The sequence below is a fragment of the Pagrus pagrus genome (assembly GCF_965226575.1).
Source record: "Pagrus pagrus genome assembly, chromosome: 2".
NCBI classification, from domain to species: Eukaryota; Metazoa; Chordata; class Actinopteri; order Spariformes; family Sparidae; genus Pagrus; species Pagrus pagrus.
Window position 1 is genome coordinate 13,007,683 of NC_140186.1, and position 19,050 is coordinate 13,026,732.

A 19,050-nucleotide genomic window follows, 5' to 3' on the forward strand; every position below is an offset into this window, starting at 1 on the left:
GTTTTTTTGTGACACCAGCCAGACTCAAACAGCCAATTACTAACCACAGTTAAGGACCTATTTGCTCTAAATTGATGGTAATTATCAGTTCAAAGAGTCAAGGGCTCTGTAGATGAAGGTGGGTGTTTTAAATTGGATAGCAAGAGTTTCAACTTGCAGTTGATGAGTGGCACCTAATGATGAATTTTAGTTTGCTTTAGTCTCATAAAGCATAGAGGTTGAAAGCTAGTGAAATATTTATTCTGCTGTCGCAGGTAGCTTCGCCGAATTAAACAAATTTACTAAGCAGGATCTTAACAAACACAAACAGGCAGAGCTGCAGTCTTGGCAGCGATGCTGGTATAAAAATGTGAGATGAATTAAGAAGTAAAAGCAAGACATGGCCAAGTTGCCTGCATCGAACTTGAAATGGCTGGCAAGCGTTTACACTTTTATTATCAACACTTTCCAAAAATTACACTTTCCTTTCCAAAGATGACTCCTAAGACTTTAAAAGAGCATAACTCTTCATATCTTGGCAACATGTTTTTAAAAAGCAAACCAAAAGCATTTTTGGATAGCAGATTGTTCAGTAAACAAGAACAAACTCTGAGTGAGCCAATTGAGGAGATCCTTCATCCCTGACATTACCTTTGTTCTTCAATTTCTGGGTAAAACTTTCTTTTGGCCTTCCAGTAATCAGAGAGGGGACGGTGGCAAACAGTGCTAGACTGAAGAGCAGAGCACTAAAAGGTTTCTGATTAAAAGCTCCACTTCAGGAAATGAAAAGTCATCATACTGTAGCTGCACTGACAAAAATAATTGCATGTTGGCATTTTCAGTCTCTGGAAAAATAAAAAATAAAAAGATGAGGGAATGACATGTCTCTCTATGTGATGTGTGGCAGAGCTTCTCCGAAATATATTTATATTTTAAGACTAAAAGTACAACGTTCAGACACCTCACGGTGAAGTTATGAGTCTGACAGGAGCAGGAAGTCACACATTGTTTATGCAGGGTTAACCAGTGATGAGTTGTTTCAGTGCATCATTAGAAATGAGAGGTGTTGTGTTACCATCCTAATTATAACTACTGATGAACTTGAAATGTATTGTTGCACGTCAACGTCAAATAAAGGTCAATAAATATACACTTAAGAGTCACAACAACTCATAAAAGCCAAATGATGTCAACCGTATAGACAGCAGTGCTTTCGAACACCAAACATCTTTTTAACATAGAACTGGATAATAACTCCTCTGAGAGAAAATTATAATGCAATGAATTGTCAGTGAGTTCAAATTTGATGAGATGCTCATTGTGGCAGTGGGACTACATTAGTTTGATTCTCTGTATTTTCATGGACAAAAGAGATTTTTCCTCCGAAGCTTTAGAGTTTGCACACCAAATGTTATTGCTAGTTACATTTTCCCTGTGGGGAAAATTTGTCTCATTTGCTTAAAAAAGTATTTTGTGGAAATTGAAAACTGATTCCAGTTTAACAATGACAATCACATGAACTTAGAAAAAAGGGATATTAAAACACTGCTATAATATACTGAATACAATAGTATGAAAATATTTACATAACTTGTGATTAGTTGTAATTTAAACAGTAATTTTACTTTCACTTATTGCTATGGTTACATTTCTGTGATTTTGTACCATCACAAACCGGCTACGTTTTATAAAAAAATTTGAAAAATCTTAAAAAGGTGAGTCACCTGAAATTCTTACGATTCTCTCGTCATTAAAGAAATGGAAACAAAATTGATGCCAAGGCACATTTATTTTGTGTTATTTCTTCTGCTCACCCCAATTTGAAACGCTCCAGTGAAGTAATCCAAATTGGCCTGTATGAGGCTGAGGTTTTTCAGGCCAAGCTCGGCGCTGCGACTCTGGGCTCTGACCAAGGACTCTTCTTTGTTCTCTATGAGGATGACCTTGAATGCAGACAGAAGAAAAAGAAATAAATAACTCACACAGCTGCGTGTCATTGCTGCTTTCTCAGGGGCAACTTTAAGCAATGCTCAAAACACTGAGATCCACGCGTGACGGAGCTCTCAAAGAAAGCTCTCAAAATGAACAATAAACACAAACTTTAACCAAAATGACAGTAATGAGATTACAGGAGGCCTGTTTCTTTAATACATCATGTCAAATGCTTAAAAACAATCCATCAGCATTGTACAGATGCGTCTAATGATTTATAATAATAATAATCATTATCAATCGATATATTGGTTTATCTATAAATCTTTTAGTCTATAAAATGTCATAAATAATGACAAACAGAGCTGCATCGTTTAGTTAATTGCTTGATTAGTCAATTCAAAGAAAATTAGCTGCCTAACTATTTTGATAATCAATGAATCGTTTAAGTCATTTTTTAACCAAAATTAGAAACATTTGCCGTTTTCACTTCTTAAATGTAAGGGTTGTCTGCTTTTCATCGTCATTTATGATAGTAAATAAAGAGTCTTTTGGTTGTGGAGTGTTGGCTGGACAAAAGAAACAATTTGAAGTTGTCATATTGGACTGCGGAAAACTGTGATGAGCATTTTCACATCTTTTGGGCATTTTATGGTGTAAGGATTGGATAAAAAACAAACAAACAAAAAAAAAAATTGTTAGATGCATCACTGATGACAAAAGCTTATCAAAAGATACCAAAGTCCTGTCAGTTATGTCTGATCCCATACACACACATTACCTGGCAGTCTGGAAGCGTGTGAGCCAGAACAATTCCTACATGACCCTGTGACACAGAATAAAGAGAGAGAGAGAGAGAGATGCAAAACAGGGAAACAGCACACATCAAAGAAGGCATCAGTAGAGTTATGATTAGCGCTGCCCTTTCCAACCAAGTATTGACACTTTATCCATGCAGTGCTACCGCTCTGAGCGTAATCACATTAACGGTCTGTCCGTGCACACTGACCGACAACAACAACAAGCACTAGGAAACTAAAAACCAGGAGGAGAGAGAACTGGTTCCTTCCTGCTGGATGCTAATGGAGCGCCAGTGTGATGCAGTCATGGTCAGGTGCAGTGATAAATATACATGCAAACTGGTAGATGAACACACACATACCGTGCCACTGCAGAAATCCACAACGGTGTGCCCCGGCCTGGCTAGCTCCGTAACCATGGCGACCAAGTTATTCAGCTGTTGCCTCTTCCTGACTGCACGGATATTTGACATTTTCCCTGCAAAAAGAGCACAAGTTTTCATTTCACGGGAGGAGGAAGTGGAGGTCCGGGTTCAACAGACTGTTAATCTGGGAACTCTGTGAAAGGGAAAAACAAAACTCTGCCAGAGAAGAAAGATATAAAACATGAACAGGATTTCATTATGATTATAAAAATCGAGTTTCTGTAGCCGGGTTGGCTCCAGTCAATATTAAAACATTACAATAAACTCAACTTTAACAACAAAAAGATGTCAGGATACTTGTTTTTCATTACAGTAATGTCTTGCTTTCCTCTGCTGTCAGTGCTCAAATTTTGATTTATAATCAGCAATTTCAGGTAATGGTTATAGCACAGCAGATGAAAAGGCCTCCACTCTCTCATCAGCATGTTTCCAGTCAATTGCCAACAAGGGAGCGCAAACAATCTTTCAACATCATCACAAGCAAGCCTCCGAGCCAAAATCAAGTGTCCTCCTTGTTTGCGGCAGAACTTTCTGCTGCTGTGCGAGCAGTATGTACCCCATTAACTCAAAGCACATTTCAGTCTCCTGCATCTTCCTCTCCCGTCTTTTAGCACGCCACATCGGCGGTGAGCCGCTGACGCGCTGTGCCGATGCCATCTCCGGTCCATAAATCTAGAGTGATGTGTGTTTCATTTACCCCTGAGTCACAGTCCCATATCCACACGACTGGGATATCAAAAAAATATTATTCCTACACTTTCCTGCCTGCACTGCTTTGTATATGACAACGGGGTAGGAGAGATAGGGAAAGAGACTTTTCATTCTTTATCGACATGAAATTTCATCGGGGCATTATTCAGGACCTCACACTGGCTGTTATTGAGCAGATCCCAGTTGTAGGGATACAGAAAGTGAGGGGTGAATTTAAATACAGAGAAACAGCAGTAAAATAATTGACAAGACTGTGCTCTTCATTTGAATGAGCAATTCACACGGGGCGCAGGCAGTTCTATGTATCCACGAGAGGCTGCAGTATAGAGACCTTTTGATGCATCTGAACACATTTAGATTTTAATTGCAAAGTGCTTCACAGAGTGTAAAAAAATCAACAGGGCAAAGATTGAAGGTGTGGGCGCATATCTAAGATGGGGTGAATGTAAACAGCAGCAACGAGATGGTGATGATAATGTGGTCGGCGTCTTCGCATTAAAAGTTCGACATCTGGAAAAGACTATCCATCGACTTTACTTTGCTTAAACAGCAGAGTACACATTTCATCTTCCTGCTGTCGTCCTGCACTCTGTCGGCTCGGGGCAGGATCCCCACGTCAAGCCCAACAGCTTGATCCAGGATGTCGTGGTGAGGACAGGTCTCTGTAAAGATGTGGCCACAACAGTCTCAGATTTCCTGCTGTTTGGCCAGCTCAAGTCCCATTTGTCCATTTCATTTTCCAGTGACCAGACATGAGCCAGGAGCACTCTTTTATCCAAGCTGGATTAGTATGGCATCCTGGAGCTCTCCTCCCTGGTGCGGTCCAGCTGGTCGGATTGGATGGGCGAAAGATGCTGTGGGCAGAGATCATTTCATAGTCCACTGCTCTTAATTCAAACCTTCTCCTTCTTCTCCAATGCTTGTGAATGTATCTCTGTCACAGGTAATGCTCGTGTTATCAATAAAACCGAAAGAAGTTTAAAAAAAGCAAAAATGTAGCAAAATTTAAAGGAGCTACTGTCCACTGTATCTGCATGTGGCATCATGTTGCGCTGTAGTATACCTTTGGTTTTTAGAGCCTTTTCCTTCCTGAAAACAGCTGCGATGATGCTATGAGAGCGCTGTGACTGAACCAAAGCTGCGAAGTGGTGGGCCAGATAATCAAAACAATGAGCTAAAAGACACTATAAACCTTGTAATTTATACAATACGTAAACTCATCCTTACAAGTGACCATTTTCACATGTAAGATTGTGATTTATTGTTAATGTAAAGTATTCATTATAGGCGCTTAAAGGGCTGAAGGTTTACCCGAAACCTGATTTAGAAAAAGCCTTCAGCTTTTGCCATATATTCTGATTCCCAAACTTTCACTGTAAACTTGATGACTTGTTTTGTTAATATAGCTGCGAGTGTGCAAAGCTCTTTTCAGCAAGCATGTGGTGTGATGCTGCACAACGGGTCGAGGTGTTTACAAAAGGTTGCACGTCCTCAAAGCCGTTAATGTATGTGTGCAGAGAAACACGACTCAAAACAAAACAAAAAGTGCAAAAGGTGTATGCAGCATTTCTCGTTCCAAGAAGTTATTTCATTTAATTTATATATCATTATATTTTTAAACAAATCATTGTTTGGTAAAGGGTCACCGCACGGCTTAGGGTCAAACCCATAAGCTACATAGGACTGAGTGGGTGGCAGCAGAGCAGCAAAACGCATGCCAGTTGACCTCGCGATTTGTTTTCAATTTCATTATTTAATATGGTTTCCGGGCAAATAGTAATCCTGAGAGGTCTTTAAAGGTCACGGCCTGGTTTGCTGTAATTGCGTCAAATTCACTCAATTTGAGATGAACATCACAAAGTCTGTGTCAAACACTGTTGAGGTCAAAAAGCCTCGAGATGTAAAAAAGAAAAACCAGAGTGGGAACACAGTGTAGAGAAGAAGAATGACGCAAATAACATGAAGCTTGTTTCATAATGTCTCAAAATGTTCTTGAACAGGTGGATATATTCACTTTTAACTTTTAAAGCAAACGCTGAAGGGAGAAGAGATACAAAACACTTCATTTATTATAGTTTTGTTTCAAGAAATGCTTTGGTAGATAGGAGAGGGGCAGAAAAATCAATATCTTCATTAAAGAAACAAATGGTTATAGTTTTAACTTGTATTACCGTTATCATTATCTCATGGAGAATTTCTGTTCAACCTGCAGCATCATTTCAGGTTTTATTTAGTCTCGTCAATCCGCGTTAACACAGCTCAAAGTGTGGATGAACTGACTCGCTGTTAAATATTTAACACCTAATCAACATGTTGATCTTCACTGGCTGTCACTTTCTTTTTAATTACAGGTGGAGACAAGTATTGAATTTTGGAAATTCTGGGCTGTGTCCCATTTTTTACAGTCACTGAAAGATGAGTCTTGTTGACGCTGTTAGCTGGGAAATTGCTTCGTTCACCTCTCAATCTGCTCTGCTGTACGACACGTATTAAGTTCCAGACAAGATGTGTCCCTTGACCCTGCCGCCCGCCTAACAGGCCCGTGGACCCAGGTAATGAGCCCACAAGGTAATACTCCTGCATTGCTTCTCTGCTAAGAGGGTCACGCCGATACGACTCACAGGACAGCACCTCCCCCAGGGTCTCCATGAGACCTCATCAACTGTCTGTCAGGGAGCTCTCCGTACTGAATTGCAATCCACTTGTTAGACAGAATGTGAAACCCCGGATTATGTTCAGTGATGAGGTTTCTGAATGTTGAATGGCCGTCGTCATTGGTCATTCCTTAATTTCCTTACATGGCAAACACAGTGTAGTTATGGCTATGGTTGCAGCAGTATCGTGATATGAAAATTAGCGATTATCTTTCTCATCTATGGTGTCGAATTCTCAACATGGCTGCCACCATGTTTGACCTCATGGTGGCGCTAGATGAAAAAGTCAGGGGATCAACTGTCGTACAAATCGCCCTGATGGGGGACGCGTGCGCTTGGACCAATATTTATGGGTATTTCACCAATAGCTGTTGAGATACTTGACCTGATAACTGACCACAAATATGAACCTTGTGGTGGCGCTAAAGAAAAAGACAAGGGATCATCAATGTCTGTCTGACTCATCCTCTGGTACCATGAATGTTTGACCAGTATTTTGCGCAAATTCATTCAAAAAAATGTCCTTCTCGTGCCACTGCAGGGAAAGCAAGTAGTGTCCTTCAAGGGACTGTGTGTGAATCATCTCTGTGACCCTCTGCAGGTGGTAGAGTATTTATCAATGCAGAACATGGAGCTTCTGATTGAAGGATATTCTCTCTATTCAAGTGAAATCATTACACACTGAAGAGTTAGCTTTGATGCCTGGCAATGACCATGAACACAACCAAGGCCTCAGAATCAAGTAACTAAAACGCAACCGTTTTGAGATGAAAGCAATCAGAGAGCTCAGACGGAGAGAGAGGCCTACCTGCACGGTTATTCCCCCCCCACACACATTTTTTTTCATGCATCCCAACTAGATCGACTGTCTTCCAGCCACTTTATAAACAGACGCAGCAATCACAAGTATGACAGAAACTGCCTGCAACTGTCATCTAGCCTGGCACAAATGATCGCTCGCAAGAGAAGTTGTTGACAGGTGGACATTAAACTCAACTCTCCTTCTCTGTTATTACTCAGATCACACCGTACGTACAAGACTGAAGATGAGCTCGAATGTTTTAGCAATTAGTCAGGCATCGTCTTGTTTTCTTGGTTTTTTGTAGCCTAAAGCCATGTAAATATGAAAATGCTAATAAACCTGCATAAATCATCACTGAAGGGACGAAAATTGCGACACGTAAGGGCTAAATCTGAGAACATGTACTGGACAGGAAAAAGCTGGACTCCGAGCCTCTTTTTTCAAACAGGAACTTGGCATCATGGAAGTGAAATCTTCTGTTTGTATCAGACAAACAATTACAGTGAAACAAACTGGCAAAGAAAATACAATGTTTGGCCAACCCTACTTGAATAATAAAATCTAAAAAAAAAAAACGAAATTCAATAAATCCACCACCGTGTCCTTGGAAACTGCATTAGGAACAAATGGGATTATCTCATCCAACTGACAGATGCATTTCTTGTTTTAAGGGTTAAAAAGCCTCAAGTTATTCTACAGATGTTTCGATCTGCCTGCATTTTTTTGCACCACACAGTACATACCTGCCAGTCTCAATACAAGTCTTTCTTTACAAATATGTCATTACTTTCTTGTTCATGCGTATGTTTCCTTGAACTCTCAGCACATTCAGCCGTCGATACGTTCCATTGGTGTGAATCTGATGAGGACTCGGGTGTTTCTCCTGAAAGACTTTTGTATTTAACCTCCTTCCACAGTTTGATGTGACCCGAAAGTAGCACATACTGACTGTGGAGGCGGCGTTTATGAACAGGGTCACGGACACCGTCCCACCTGGATAACCACAAGCACAAAGCCAGAGGTGACAGAACTGGTGAGGGTCTTGGTATCGAAGAAACGAGATTTCTGTTTTTCCAGCAGGTTGACTCAGCCTTGACATCTCCCAACGCTCAGTGAGGAGAAACGCTCTGCGGCTGCATCATCGGGGGAGACTGTGGATCCATTAGCCCGTGTGTCCTCTACTGCTAAAAGGTGCGGACCACTCCCGCTGCTGGCATTGAGCCCTGATCTGCTCCTCTTTCCCCCTGATGCTGCAGAACTGCCCAGGGCCTTATCAAGCAGGCCCATCACACAGATTATAATGTAAACACTCGGCTGTGGCACAGGGGGCCTCTGTTTGGTCTCTGCAGGATCCGACAGCTAACATCTCTCAGAGGACATGCTGGTTTAAAGAGCAAACATAAGGACGGCTGGACGAAGATTCAAGTTTAGATTATGTTTTTTTTTTATTTATGATTTCAATACTTGAATAGATTTATAGATTTTGTGGCAATCCTGGTCAACGTATATTGTTATTATTTGTAAGAATGATATTAGAAAGAGTGAAGGTTGAATTATATTTGTATTCACAACAGTACATGCTCTGTTTGAACAGAGAAAGTAGCTCTTGTGTTACAGAGTGAGCATGTGACGTTGAATGTGTGTTTTATAAAGGATTATTTATAGCTTTTTGTAGATTATATTTATTTTATTTATTGACATTTTGATCACATCTTTATGGCGGTTTTAAAACTATGAAACCTTTTTTCATGAATATGAATATAGTATGTTACGACAATAAAGTTACTCCTCTCAGGTTGCCAGTTTTGTTAATGGTGACTGAACTCATATTTGTTTTTTTAATGATGATAATCGAGTTTTTCTTTCTTTTTATATACATTAAAAATGGAGGATGAACATTTTGACTGAAGTGCTCCTCTTGCGTTACAAAACCAAAGTCCTCAATGTGACCTTTGATTAAAAAACAGCAGCAACTACAGTGGCACTCAGAAGAGTGCATACCTCTGCCAAGGCCCGACAGTCCCCTTTAATTTAATCGAGCCTAATCCAATAAGAAACTTCAAAATCCACAAGATCCATGTTTTGATTTGGATACAGATCAAAATGTACTCACTCACAGATACCAGCTACCTGAATATGCCTGATTTTTTAAAAATTAAACTCCATGCATTATTTCCTGAAAAACTGATGAAAATGCCCAAAAGTGTCTCATATTGCATGTTAAAGAAAGTGAGAAAAAATATAAATAACAAATAAAATAAACTTAAATGACAGAAAGAGAATCCCACATGTTGTAATTTGTCCTGGTACTGTTTATGTAAGGGTAATTTGATTCGAGCAATTGTAAATGCTGAACAATGTACTGTATTTGCACTGAAGATGAAGATGCATAAAGGAAACAAATATATATTTGTGTCACTTAAATTTTTGTGGCTGCCTCAATGTTTTTGAGTAAAAGGTGAAATATTTTCAATGTTTGATTTTGATTCAAAGTATTCTGATTGTAATCTAATCGATAAAGTTACTAATTACAAAAAGAAGATGTGTTTTTATTAACGGATTGCATTTCAAAGTAATCTGACCCAGCCCCATGTACACCAGAGTTACTCAGCCCCAGAAGTGTCCTGTAAGCAACCAAAGTTATCTGTTGGCTCATGTTACGTGTTTTGCTGTCAAAGAGGAAATAGATTCCTCAAGGGGGGAAAGCGTCTCCAGACGTGTTTACAGCAGAAATGTCCCAGACAGAGTCATCTGTCAACTACCAAGAAAAATATGGTGTCACATGACGTCATGTTAGGAGAATGAGAGCCTGAAAGGACGGTCTTAAAAACACTTGAAATGGGACTGCTTCCAAGAAAATGTGAGATTATGACCAAAAAGTACAACAAAGGTCTGAGTAATGGTCTTTGAAATTGTTTTTATATGCTGGTAAGTAACTCACGAGGTATGCCCACTGACTTTATTTAATTCAGTTTCTCTTAAAATCAATAGTCTTAATGGTCTTTAGCAAAGATCATCATCTTGATCCGGGCTGATATGGAATACTGCTTTGAATTTTGCGCATATAAAAAGAAAACTGTTTGGGGAAGCTGGTGATGTAGTAGATAATAATCCATTTGATCTCCTAATATTGACAATCTATCTAGTTGGTGGAATAAATAAGACACTGTTTACCTTTTGATGTGTTGATGTTCCAGGAGAAGCGAACTTTATTGATTTATTTATGAGCTCATATTTTTCCACACTTTACAGCCAATTTAATGAAAACGACTAAGCAAAAGCACAGGTCGATAAATCAAGGAGACTCTTCTGAGTAAATCAAGGGTCACTTCTGAGTAGGAAGACATGAACGTATTGTATCTGAAGTGGGAATGATTTCTTTAAAGAGTAAACCTATACATTCAGTCCGAGAGTGAAAGGAATGACACCCCATGTGCACATGTTGGGTCGTGCACAATCATGCCGTATCCAAACACTTTGGATATGTTTGTTCACATTAGCACAGGGGGCACGCTATATGTATAAGTGTTCGGTGAAGTGAACTAAAAACAGGAAGGTGTGGTGGATCATTATCTTCTCAGCCTGACTTCTGCAGCTCTTCTGATCATATCACATTCAAATGCCTGGATCCTGCTCAAGTGGTCTTGAATGCACCCGTGTGCCGGTTCAGAAAGGAACTTCAGTCCTTCTGGTGGACAATAACAATGTTTTCTTGTCTCGGCAGTGGCTCAGAACAATGCGGTGTATGTGTCATAGCAACAAGTGCAAGGATGGTGCAGGAGCTCTTACTGAAGAGGTGGAAAACTAAAGCGAGCGGACACTAAAAGTTAACCTGATAACACCAAAGTCCTGCAGCACGGTGTTTTTATTACTGCTAAATGAAATATTGGACTCATACATCGACAAAGCTGTAACCGGACCAGGTATGAGAATGCGAAGTGCACCAATAAAAGGCTGGCTAATGCAATCATGACTCCTGTTAAACTGCCTGGTGTGAGAGAGCAAGCTACATTTCCTTTATGTGACTGGATGAGTGCAAACTGCTGTCCCCCTAAGTGCTGTGAACTGCACACTTGGTTTTTTGCAGGAGTAAACGGACCAGCCAAAATAAAGAGGACTCCTTCCCACCTAATAAACAGGTGGCCTGAAGCTCAGTAACAAAGGCAAAATGGATGACAAAGATTCTGACAAATGTGCGCGCAAGGAAAACTTTGTTACTGGCTCAGAAGAATGAGGAAAATATCCTCATTTAAACAAAAAGCTATCTACACTGTATTAGTAGTAGTATTACAAATATACAGGCAGTATTACAAATATGTCCTGTATCTAATTCATTAAAGCTTCATAATGGTTTTAATTAGTTAACTCTTTAAACCCAATGTGGTTACAGTTTAAATGGCTGCACAATTACACCAATTGGAATAATACATGTTGTGTGCATATGGAACATTTGTCACACGGCTCATTAAAAACTGCAATTACACATGGCTAATTGCTCAGTTTCTATAGTCAGTGCATGCAAGAGTCGCAACGAATAATTAGTCCATTGAAAGAAAAGTAATTGGCAACTCTTGATAACTGATTAATCATTTCAGTAATGTTCAAGCAAAAATGTCAAATGTTCCAGCTTGTTAAATGCGAGGGTTTGCTGCTTTTCTTTGTCTTTTGTGACAGTGAATGCAGAGTCTTTGGGTTTTGGACCGTTTGTCGGACAAAAGGAGCAATCTGAAGTCTATTTGAACTCTGGGAAACTGTGATGAGCATTTTTCATGATCTTTAACGTGTTAGTACTAAGTAATACATCTTGAAAATAAACACAGCAGGTTAATCAATTATGAAAACTACAATGACGCATGATGTTTTTCAGTTAGAAAAAATAAATAGACTTTATTATCTAAAATGACACCTGTGCACTGAAACGGTAAACTTACTGGGAATTAAATCATTATAAACTATCACGTCAACATTTTTCTCTGACTTGAAATCTCTTAAAACAAGAGCTTCATGTCGGTGCATACTAGGCAACATATCACCCAACCAATATATCGGTATGTTCTTGTATCATAACAACACAGAATGGTCCCCAACCCATAATAAATAAAAATTATACATTATATGATGTTTATGGTTGTCCATCATTGTCTACACTTGGATATAGGCCAATAACTACAAATTATTTCCAATCAAATGAGGTTATCTCTTCAGTGCTGGATTTGCCTTGCCTGATACTAATTTCTAAAGATAGACCCAAAATAACTCATCACAGTCCCATGGAGTTAAAGGCACCTTCAACATATTTTTATGTGACAAGAGTCTGGCACTAGCCCATGTTTTCATGAATGGCCACAATATTTAGCTGGCAGGGCTTTACTTTTACCTTGGCACGGACTATTGCAGGCACCTTATAATGTCTTCCCCATAAATTGAAATTTGAAATGGCTTGTTGGCATTTAAAAGCGTATGCACTGGGGCAGAAAAGCTTGCAATTTGACCATATGTTCTTCATTATGGAAATCTATGGACCAGCAAATGAGGAAATGAACTTTGGCACATCTTTGCAGAGTGATGACAAAAATAAGTAACAGGAGAGAAATCTAAAATTCACAGTCCTTTTCTGGCAGCGGAGATATTCTGGGGAACAATCATGAAAGCTGCAACACCACACAACATAAGTGCAACTGTGCTGTGAGGTATTTAGAAAGGTTTGGGGCAACACATGCAAACACTGAGCGGTGACTAAATATAATCTCGTTGAGTCGGCTTGAAGCTGCAAACATTCACAATACTGACAGCTCCAATTGTTGACGAGCTGGGAAAAAAAAAGTTTTTCTTTCACAGCAGAAGTCACTGAGATGTTTCAATTTATTTCCCTAAGACTGTGATGACAAGAAAACGCGAAAGGTAATGAAGACAAACACAAGAGGAAAAAAGGTCTCACTGTGCGTCCTTCAACAGCTTTGGTACGTCTGTCAAAACATGACCAGACATACCTGGAGGCGAGAGGTCTGCATAATTATGGAACTCCCGCCTTAAAGGTCAAAGCACATACCTCATTTGTCTGCACCGTTTTGTTTCAAGATGGGCAAACAACCAAACAGAGACATCAATTCTACTCCTGCAAAAACGTCCACTTATTGACTTTTCTGTGTATCCGAGCATCATTAGATCAACACAAGACGAATACTGAATTTGAAACGCTGAATCCAGAACACATCCCCACACCAAAACGACTGAATCGGTCGATTGTCAATATTCCCAAAATGTCATTGAGTGGTTATTGTGAAATGGTTGCAGTTTGGTTTAGTTTAGTCACCGTAACTACTTGGTTAGGTTTAGGAAAAGATCATGGTTTGGGTTGAATTAAATACATTAGGTTAAGTTACGCATGTGGCGTACGTTAAGTGCTTTATACTGTATGTATTATCATGGCAACAGAGTTTCCTTACCTCATTAGAGAGTATTTGTTGTAAAGGATGCTGATTATTATTTGGAGGATTTAAATCAGTCTGACTATCCAGGGAAGCAACACTATTGAATTTAAAACGGGACATGCCTAGAAAAACACAGCAATCTCTCTCCTTCTGGCTACCATTCACTGTGTAAGCTTAATGTTGACTCGCAGTCTGTCTCCAGAGTGCTGTTCACTGCACTGTTTGTAGTGGACGAGGCAAAACAACATCTACACTCCTCTGCTTTCAAACTTGCGGAGTTTGGAATCGATCCGTCCTGTCAGTGAAGTTGTATTTGCCACGGGCAGAGAAAGAAAACTGTTGTGGTTGTTCAGACTGCACTGATCCTGACCAACACATTCACAGCTCCGCTCAAGAGAGGAACAAATGACCCGAGGCTAACCACGAGCTGACACATCGGTAAACCACATCCACGTGGAAAACATGAGATCTTGCTCGGTTTGTGTACTTGACATGGATTTTACACTTTAATGTATCAACCTGTGATGAAAGTAGAGTTTTTCTTACTGGCAACAAAGAAAAGAAAACAAGATTGGCTCCAAAACACAGACAGTTCCCTCAGTTAACCCTGTCCTAGGATGCACCACTGGGACGTGGAGAAGGGCACATGCCATCCACTCCCCACCCGAACAACTGGGAAAAAGACATTCCCATCTAGAGCTAAGGACCCGAGGCAAAAGAAGAGATTAATATTCGTCAACACTGGGTACAGCAGTGTTTCCCATACATAGGCTTTACTTACTTACTTGCTTCTGTAAGCATTCCAGGATATCCTGTATCTCCTCCAAAACTGCCATTATTACACCCTAAAGTGCCCATGCACATGGATCTGTTTATTCGACAATGAGTGTCTGCTTCCATGGATGTGTTCACAAAGTTGTTGGCGCCAACAGGCCAGGCGTACAGTCTGCATGGTCCTAAATTTTTGGCTGCATGAGGAAGGTTTGTGCATCCACAGCCTTAGGGATCCTTGCCTCCTCACAGACATTTTAAGAGGTAAGAAAATACCATCATCCAAGATTGATACTCCTGTGTATCCATCAAAAGAACAAATGTAACAAATGTAACAGAAACAGGAGTATATTTATCTTAAATTGGATACTGCTGGGGAAAGCACTTTGGGCATTGGGAACTTATAATGGGATTTGTCATTTTATAGATGAATTCTGAGTGAAAATAATTAGCCGTCAGTTGAATTTCAGAACATTGATGGGTTTGGGTTTCCTGGTGGGTTAGGAAGGAGATCTTTTTTGAGTAAGTATGGCAAACTTGCAGGTATGAACAGTCGTAGAAGTAGCTGGGCATCAAAAGAACAAGTCAGGTCACATCTTCTTTAAACATCACCTCAAAGAGAACTTTTCCACCACTGACTTGACTTGAATGCAAAAAACAGACATGGTCAATTGTTAATTTAATTATCATTTATTCCAAGACTGTACTCTATGAACAATTTGTGTATGCACAACAGAATAGCTATTATTATGTTTTATTTCTCACTAATACATTCCTGCATTAACAAGGAGTGAATCAACTGTTATGGTCTAGACTTTTCTTCTATAAAAATACTTGCATAACCTTGTGAATGGAATCAATCTTTTCTGAAAATGAAGTCTACAAAATGTTGAAATCCAGCTGTTTTTCCTGTTATGTCTCCCGAAATACTTCCCCCACGATCGCTCTTTCAAACTAAGTAGTTTGTTTTTATTCAGTGCACACTCTTCCCCTTCATCCATTGCTCTCTGTACTCTGCAAGAGCTGTCAAAGTCAGGAAGTCAGTGGCAAAACGCTGGCATCTGTGGAAGGCTGTGTCAACGTCTTTTGGCCTGCCACCTTTGTAAAACCTTCCAGCCAGTATGCCTTTCAGTCCGAGCCTTGCAGCGCTAACTCAAAGATACATAAAAGCTGGCTGGACTCCAGTCCCTTCCCTGCCCCTACTGGTTTTCTTACAGAAATGCTGGGTTGCCAGAGACGGGGCCCCTCTATTGAGAGAAAAAAGGGATTCTCCCTTCATCTCTGCATTAAGCTTATATTGTCAGAAGGAGAAGACTCCCCGCGTTTGAAAGGAAACTTCTTTTCTTGATAGATTTTAGTGCTATCTGCAAGACATTTTATTCCAGAGATAGAAAGTATACTTTGTCTCAACATGTATCTGTTTCCTTATTATATCTGCAAATGTCTTGGCACTGCACATAATTTCTTATTAAGGAAAGTGGGACGAGAATCAAGGGAACACAGATTGGCCACAAACACTACATGTGCCCTTTGGATAATTGGAGCAGGATTTAGATGAATCATTATTCTGTCTCAGTGAGCCCAGTGAATACTAAAAAAACAACAAAATACTTCATAAAAGCTATTGTTACTCTCAAATTCCTACAGTTCCCCAAATCTTGGCCAACTTCCTCTGTTGCCACTTCTTACAAAATATTAATCAAAAATAAGTAATTCAACACGATATGGAACGGCGACAAAAGGATACGTTTGTGCCAGAAGCTCCTGTTATATGAGTGACTGTCAAATTTGTAAGATTGTGTAAGCGATAAAAAAAACTAAACACAGTTTTCTTTCTGGAGTTGATGATGGAAGTAGCTAAGGAGTCGACAGTCTATCTTCATTCTCACCTCTGTCAAGAGTTGCACATGCACAGTGCCGAGCAGGTACTCGCAAGAAAATGGCGGTGGGCAAAGACGTTAATGAGCTGAAGTGCAAGCGTACATTTGAAGTATCCTGGAAGCAGGTGTTAAGTTGAGTGGCATTAGAGGATGTGGGCAAAAATAAACTGTGTGTTGTGCAGTTTGCAGTAAGTTTGAGAAAAAACAGAATTATTTTTTTAAAGGCACGTCAGAGAGCAGAGCCCACCCTCTATTTTTGGGTCTGATGCTGATGCCGGTATTAGGGAGGGAAAAATTCCGATATTGATGAATCAGCTGAAAAAATGTTCAATCACTTGCGACAAAGATGTAATGCAGGTAAGAAATTTACTTGTTTTTCTTTATTTATTGTCGAAAAATGACATCAGTGGACTGAAACAGTAAACTAACTGGGAAATTAATAAATATACTTTACCTAGGCATCTTTTATTCCATTATAATAAAAAAAAAAAAACATTTCTTTGATTGGCTAATATTGGCATATAATATCTGCTAAACAATGTATTGGTCGGGCTCTAATCAAGAGTGGTGCTTGCACAAAACATGAACTCTGAGGCAAGTCATATAAATATGTGATAACCGATAATAAATGAAAACAATTTGTAAATTAGCAGTAGCAAGTAGATTTCTGACCAAATTGTGTGACCAAGCAAAGAAACAATGACATTGAACCCTGTTATAATTATCAGAACGTAAAAAAGTAGAGCTATGCAGACCCCTGCAACTTGGGTGATTTATGTTTATTGTTAAATGCTCTGCAGACGCAGACACAGACAAAACACACACTAAATCACACACACACACACACACACACACACACACACAAATAACTCACCCCTATAGCTGTGTAAGCCAACACCATGCAGGTGTAAAAAACATGGTGGGAAAACTCGTCCAACAACATGACATGAAACACAGACAACTGAGACACACATGCCAAAATCCATACAGGACCTTCCTTTGAGCCAAATTACATGTGGGCACTGGGGGAGGTCCCCCACAATAGGAGCACATATCACCCTACACACTGAAACCAAATATGACACATCATCTATTACAGTGTTCACCAGACACAGGACATAATAATAAGCCTTGAGCCTTTCTTTGAGCCAATGCCGACAACATGAGGAATTCCAGAAAGATCACTTTGTTAAGGGATGGGAAGAACAAATAAGAGTGATGCATGTAGGGATGGGGATGGAAAAATGTTTTAATGATGCTGTCAGGAGTTTGTGAAAATGAGAAATAAAAAAAAAAATCACTTCATGTCAAGGCAATGCTAAGGGCCTGAGGTTGGTAAGAAAAAAGTCAAGAGTCGAGAATGCAGGAGAGGAAAGAGAGAAAAAACAGGGATAGAAAGACAGAAAATAAATAGAGATATAAACTAGATGAGATAAATAAATACAAGAGAAAGATAAAGAAAACCAGACATAAGTAGAAATAAAAAGAAACAAATAGAATGGAGAGAATGAAAGAACGAAAGAACAATCTTAAAAAACACAGGACTGTTTTTTTACTCAGACCTGTGCTGTGAAGTACCTCCTGTAATTAACAACAGTCTGAATGTGTTTTAGATAACATGCCAAGCCACAAATTGGGCAAATGAAAGTGACAGATGTATTGAGCATCTTTCCAAGGAAAGTATACTGTTACTTGAAGTTGCTAATTTGGGTAACTGAACTGGTTCAAGACTGCGGTGGAACATATGATTCATCAAATCTGGATGTAACTTTCATGTATTTTCCACAGCTCCCTCGGCTTTACATGAGTAACTCAAGGAGAAAAACAAGTGCGGATCTGTTCACCTCCATTGCCACCTTTCGGTTGAATTTCTTTATTTCAAAGCCCCCCGGCAGCAGTTATGACATTTTTGGAGGAAAAAAATGCGAAAAATTTGCAGTTTGTGATCAAATAATGGAGGTGATATTTTTTATCTGGCGTGTGACACTCTGTTGCTTACATTCTGCACAGAAATCAGTGAACAGAGCACTGTACAAGGAGAAACAAAGGATTAGTCGACTGTCAGTTCATATCCAGTCAAACATTGTGCACCTAATGCATCATGACACCAAGTCAGAGCATGAAAATGGATTTTAGAGCCACATGAGGGGTGGCTAAAACCATGGCAACAGGGCCAATGTTACATCATCTTTTGTTCTTATTCGACAACAAAAAAACAGTGAAGTAATTATAAACTTGTTTAATGCCAATCAGACGTATTACCGTATAAGTAACTCTGAAAGGAATGGAGTATCTATGAGGCTGTTTAGACCTGGTTTAACATCCATCCTGAGCGATCCGATGACAAGTGGACAGCTGAGCCGCATGTGACAACATTCTTTTCGCAGTGTGTACGCACATGTGTCTGAAGGACTGCCCACTTAACTGACATCGTCCACGAAACAATGAGAAGAAGCCACAACAACAGGCCGAGTGAATAACACACTGCCTGATTCCCATGCGGGTCACTCTAATGTAAATTTCATGTTTGGTCTCTCTTTTGTAATATCCCAAAACTCCCTTGCCAAATTGTGCAATTTTGAGAGTTGTCACGTAAGGAGTAACTTAAAAAACTTTCTAAAAGAGGCTGCAGTAAATTCTGAATCATTAGTGAATCCTTTGTAAA

General features: G+C 39.6%; 1 protein-coding gene across 2 annotated transcripts in view; it reads right to left on the reverse strand.

The window, feature by feature from the left end:
* Positions 1 to 19,050, reverse strand: part of gstcd (glutathione S-transferase, C-terminal domain containing) — a 58,519-nt gene that overhangs the window by 17,316 nt on the left and 22,153 nt on the right. For both annotated transcript variants that reach the window (XM_084341108.1, XM_084341107.1), the window contains exons 6-8: positions 3,074 to 3,189; positions 2,693 to 2,737; positions 1,794 to 1,922 (exon numbers count right to left, since the gene is read on the reverse strand). In XM_084341108.1, the coding sequence (XP_084197234.1) occupies positions 1,794 to 1,922; positions 2,693 to 2,737; positions 3,074 to 3,189 (290 nt within the window). The remainder of the gene's footprint in view (positions 1 to 1,793; positions 1,923 to 2,692; positions 2,738 to 3,073; positions 3,190 to 19,050) is intronic.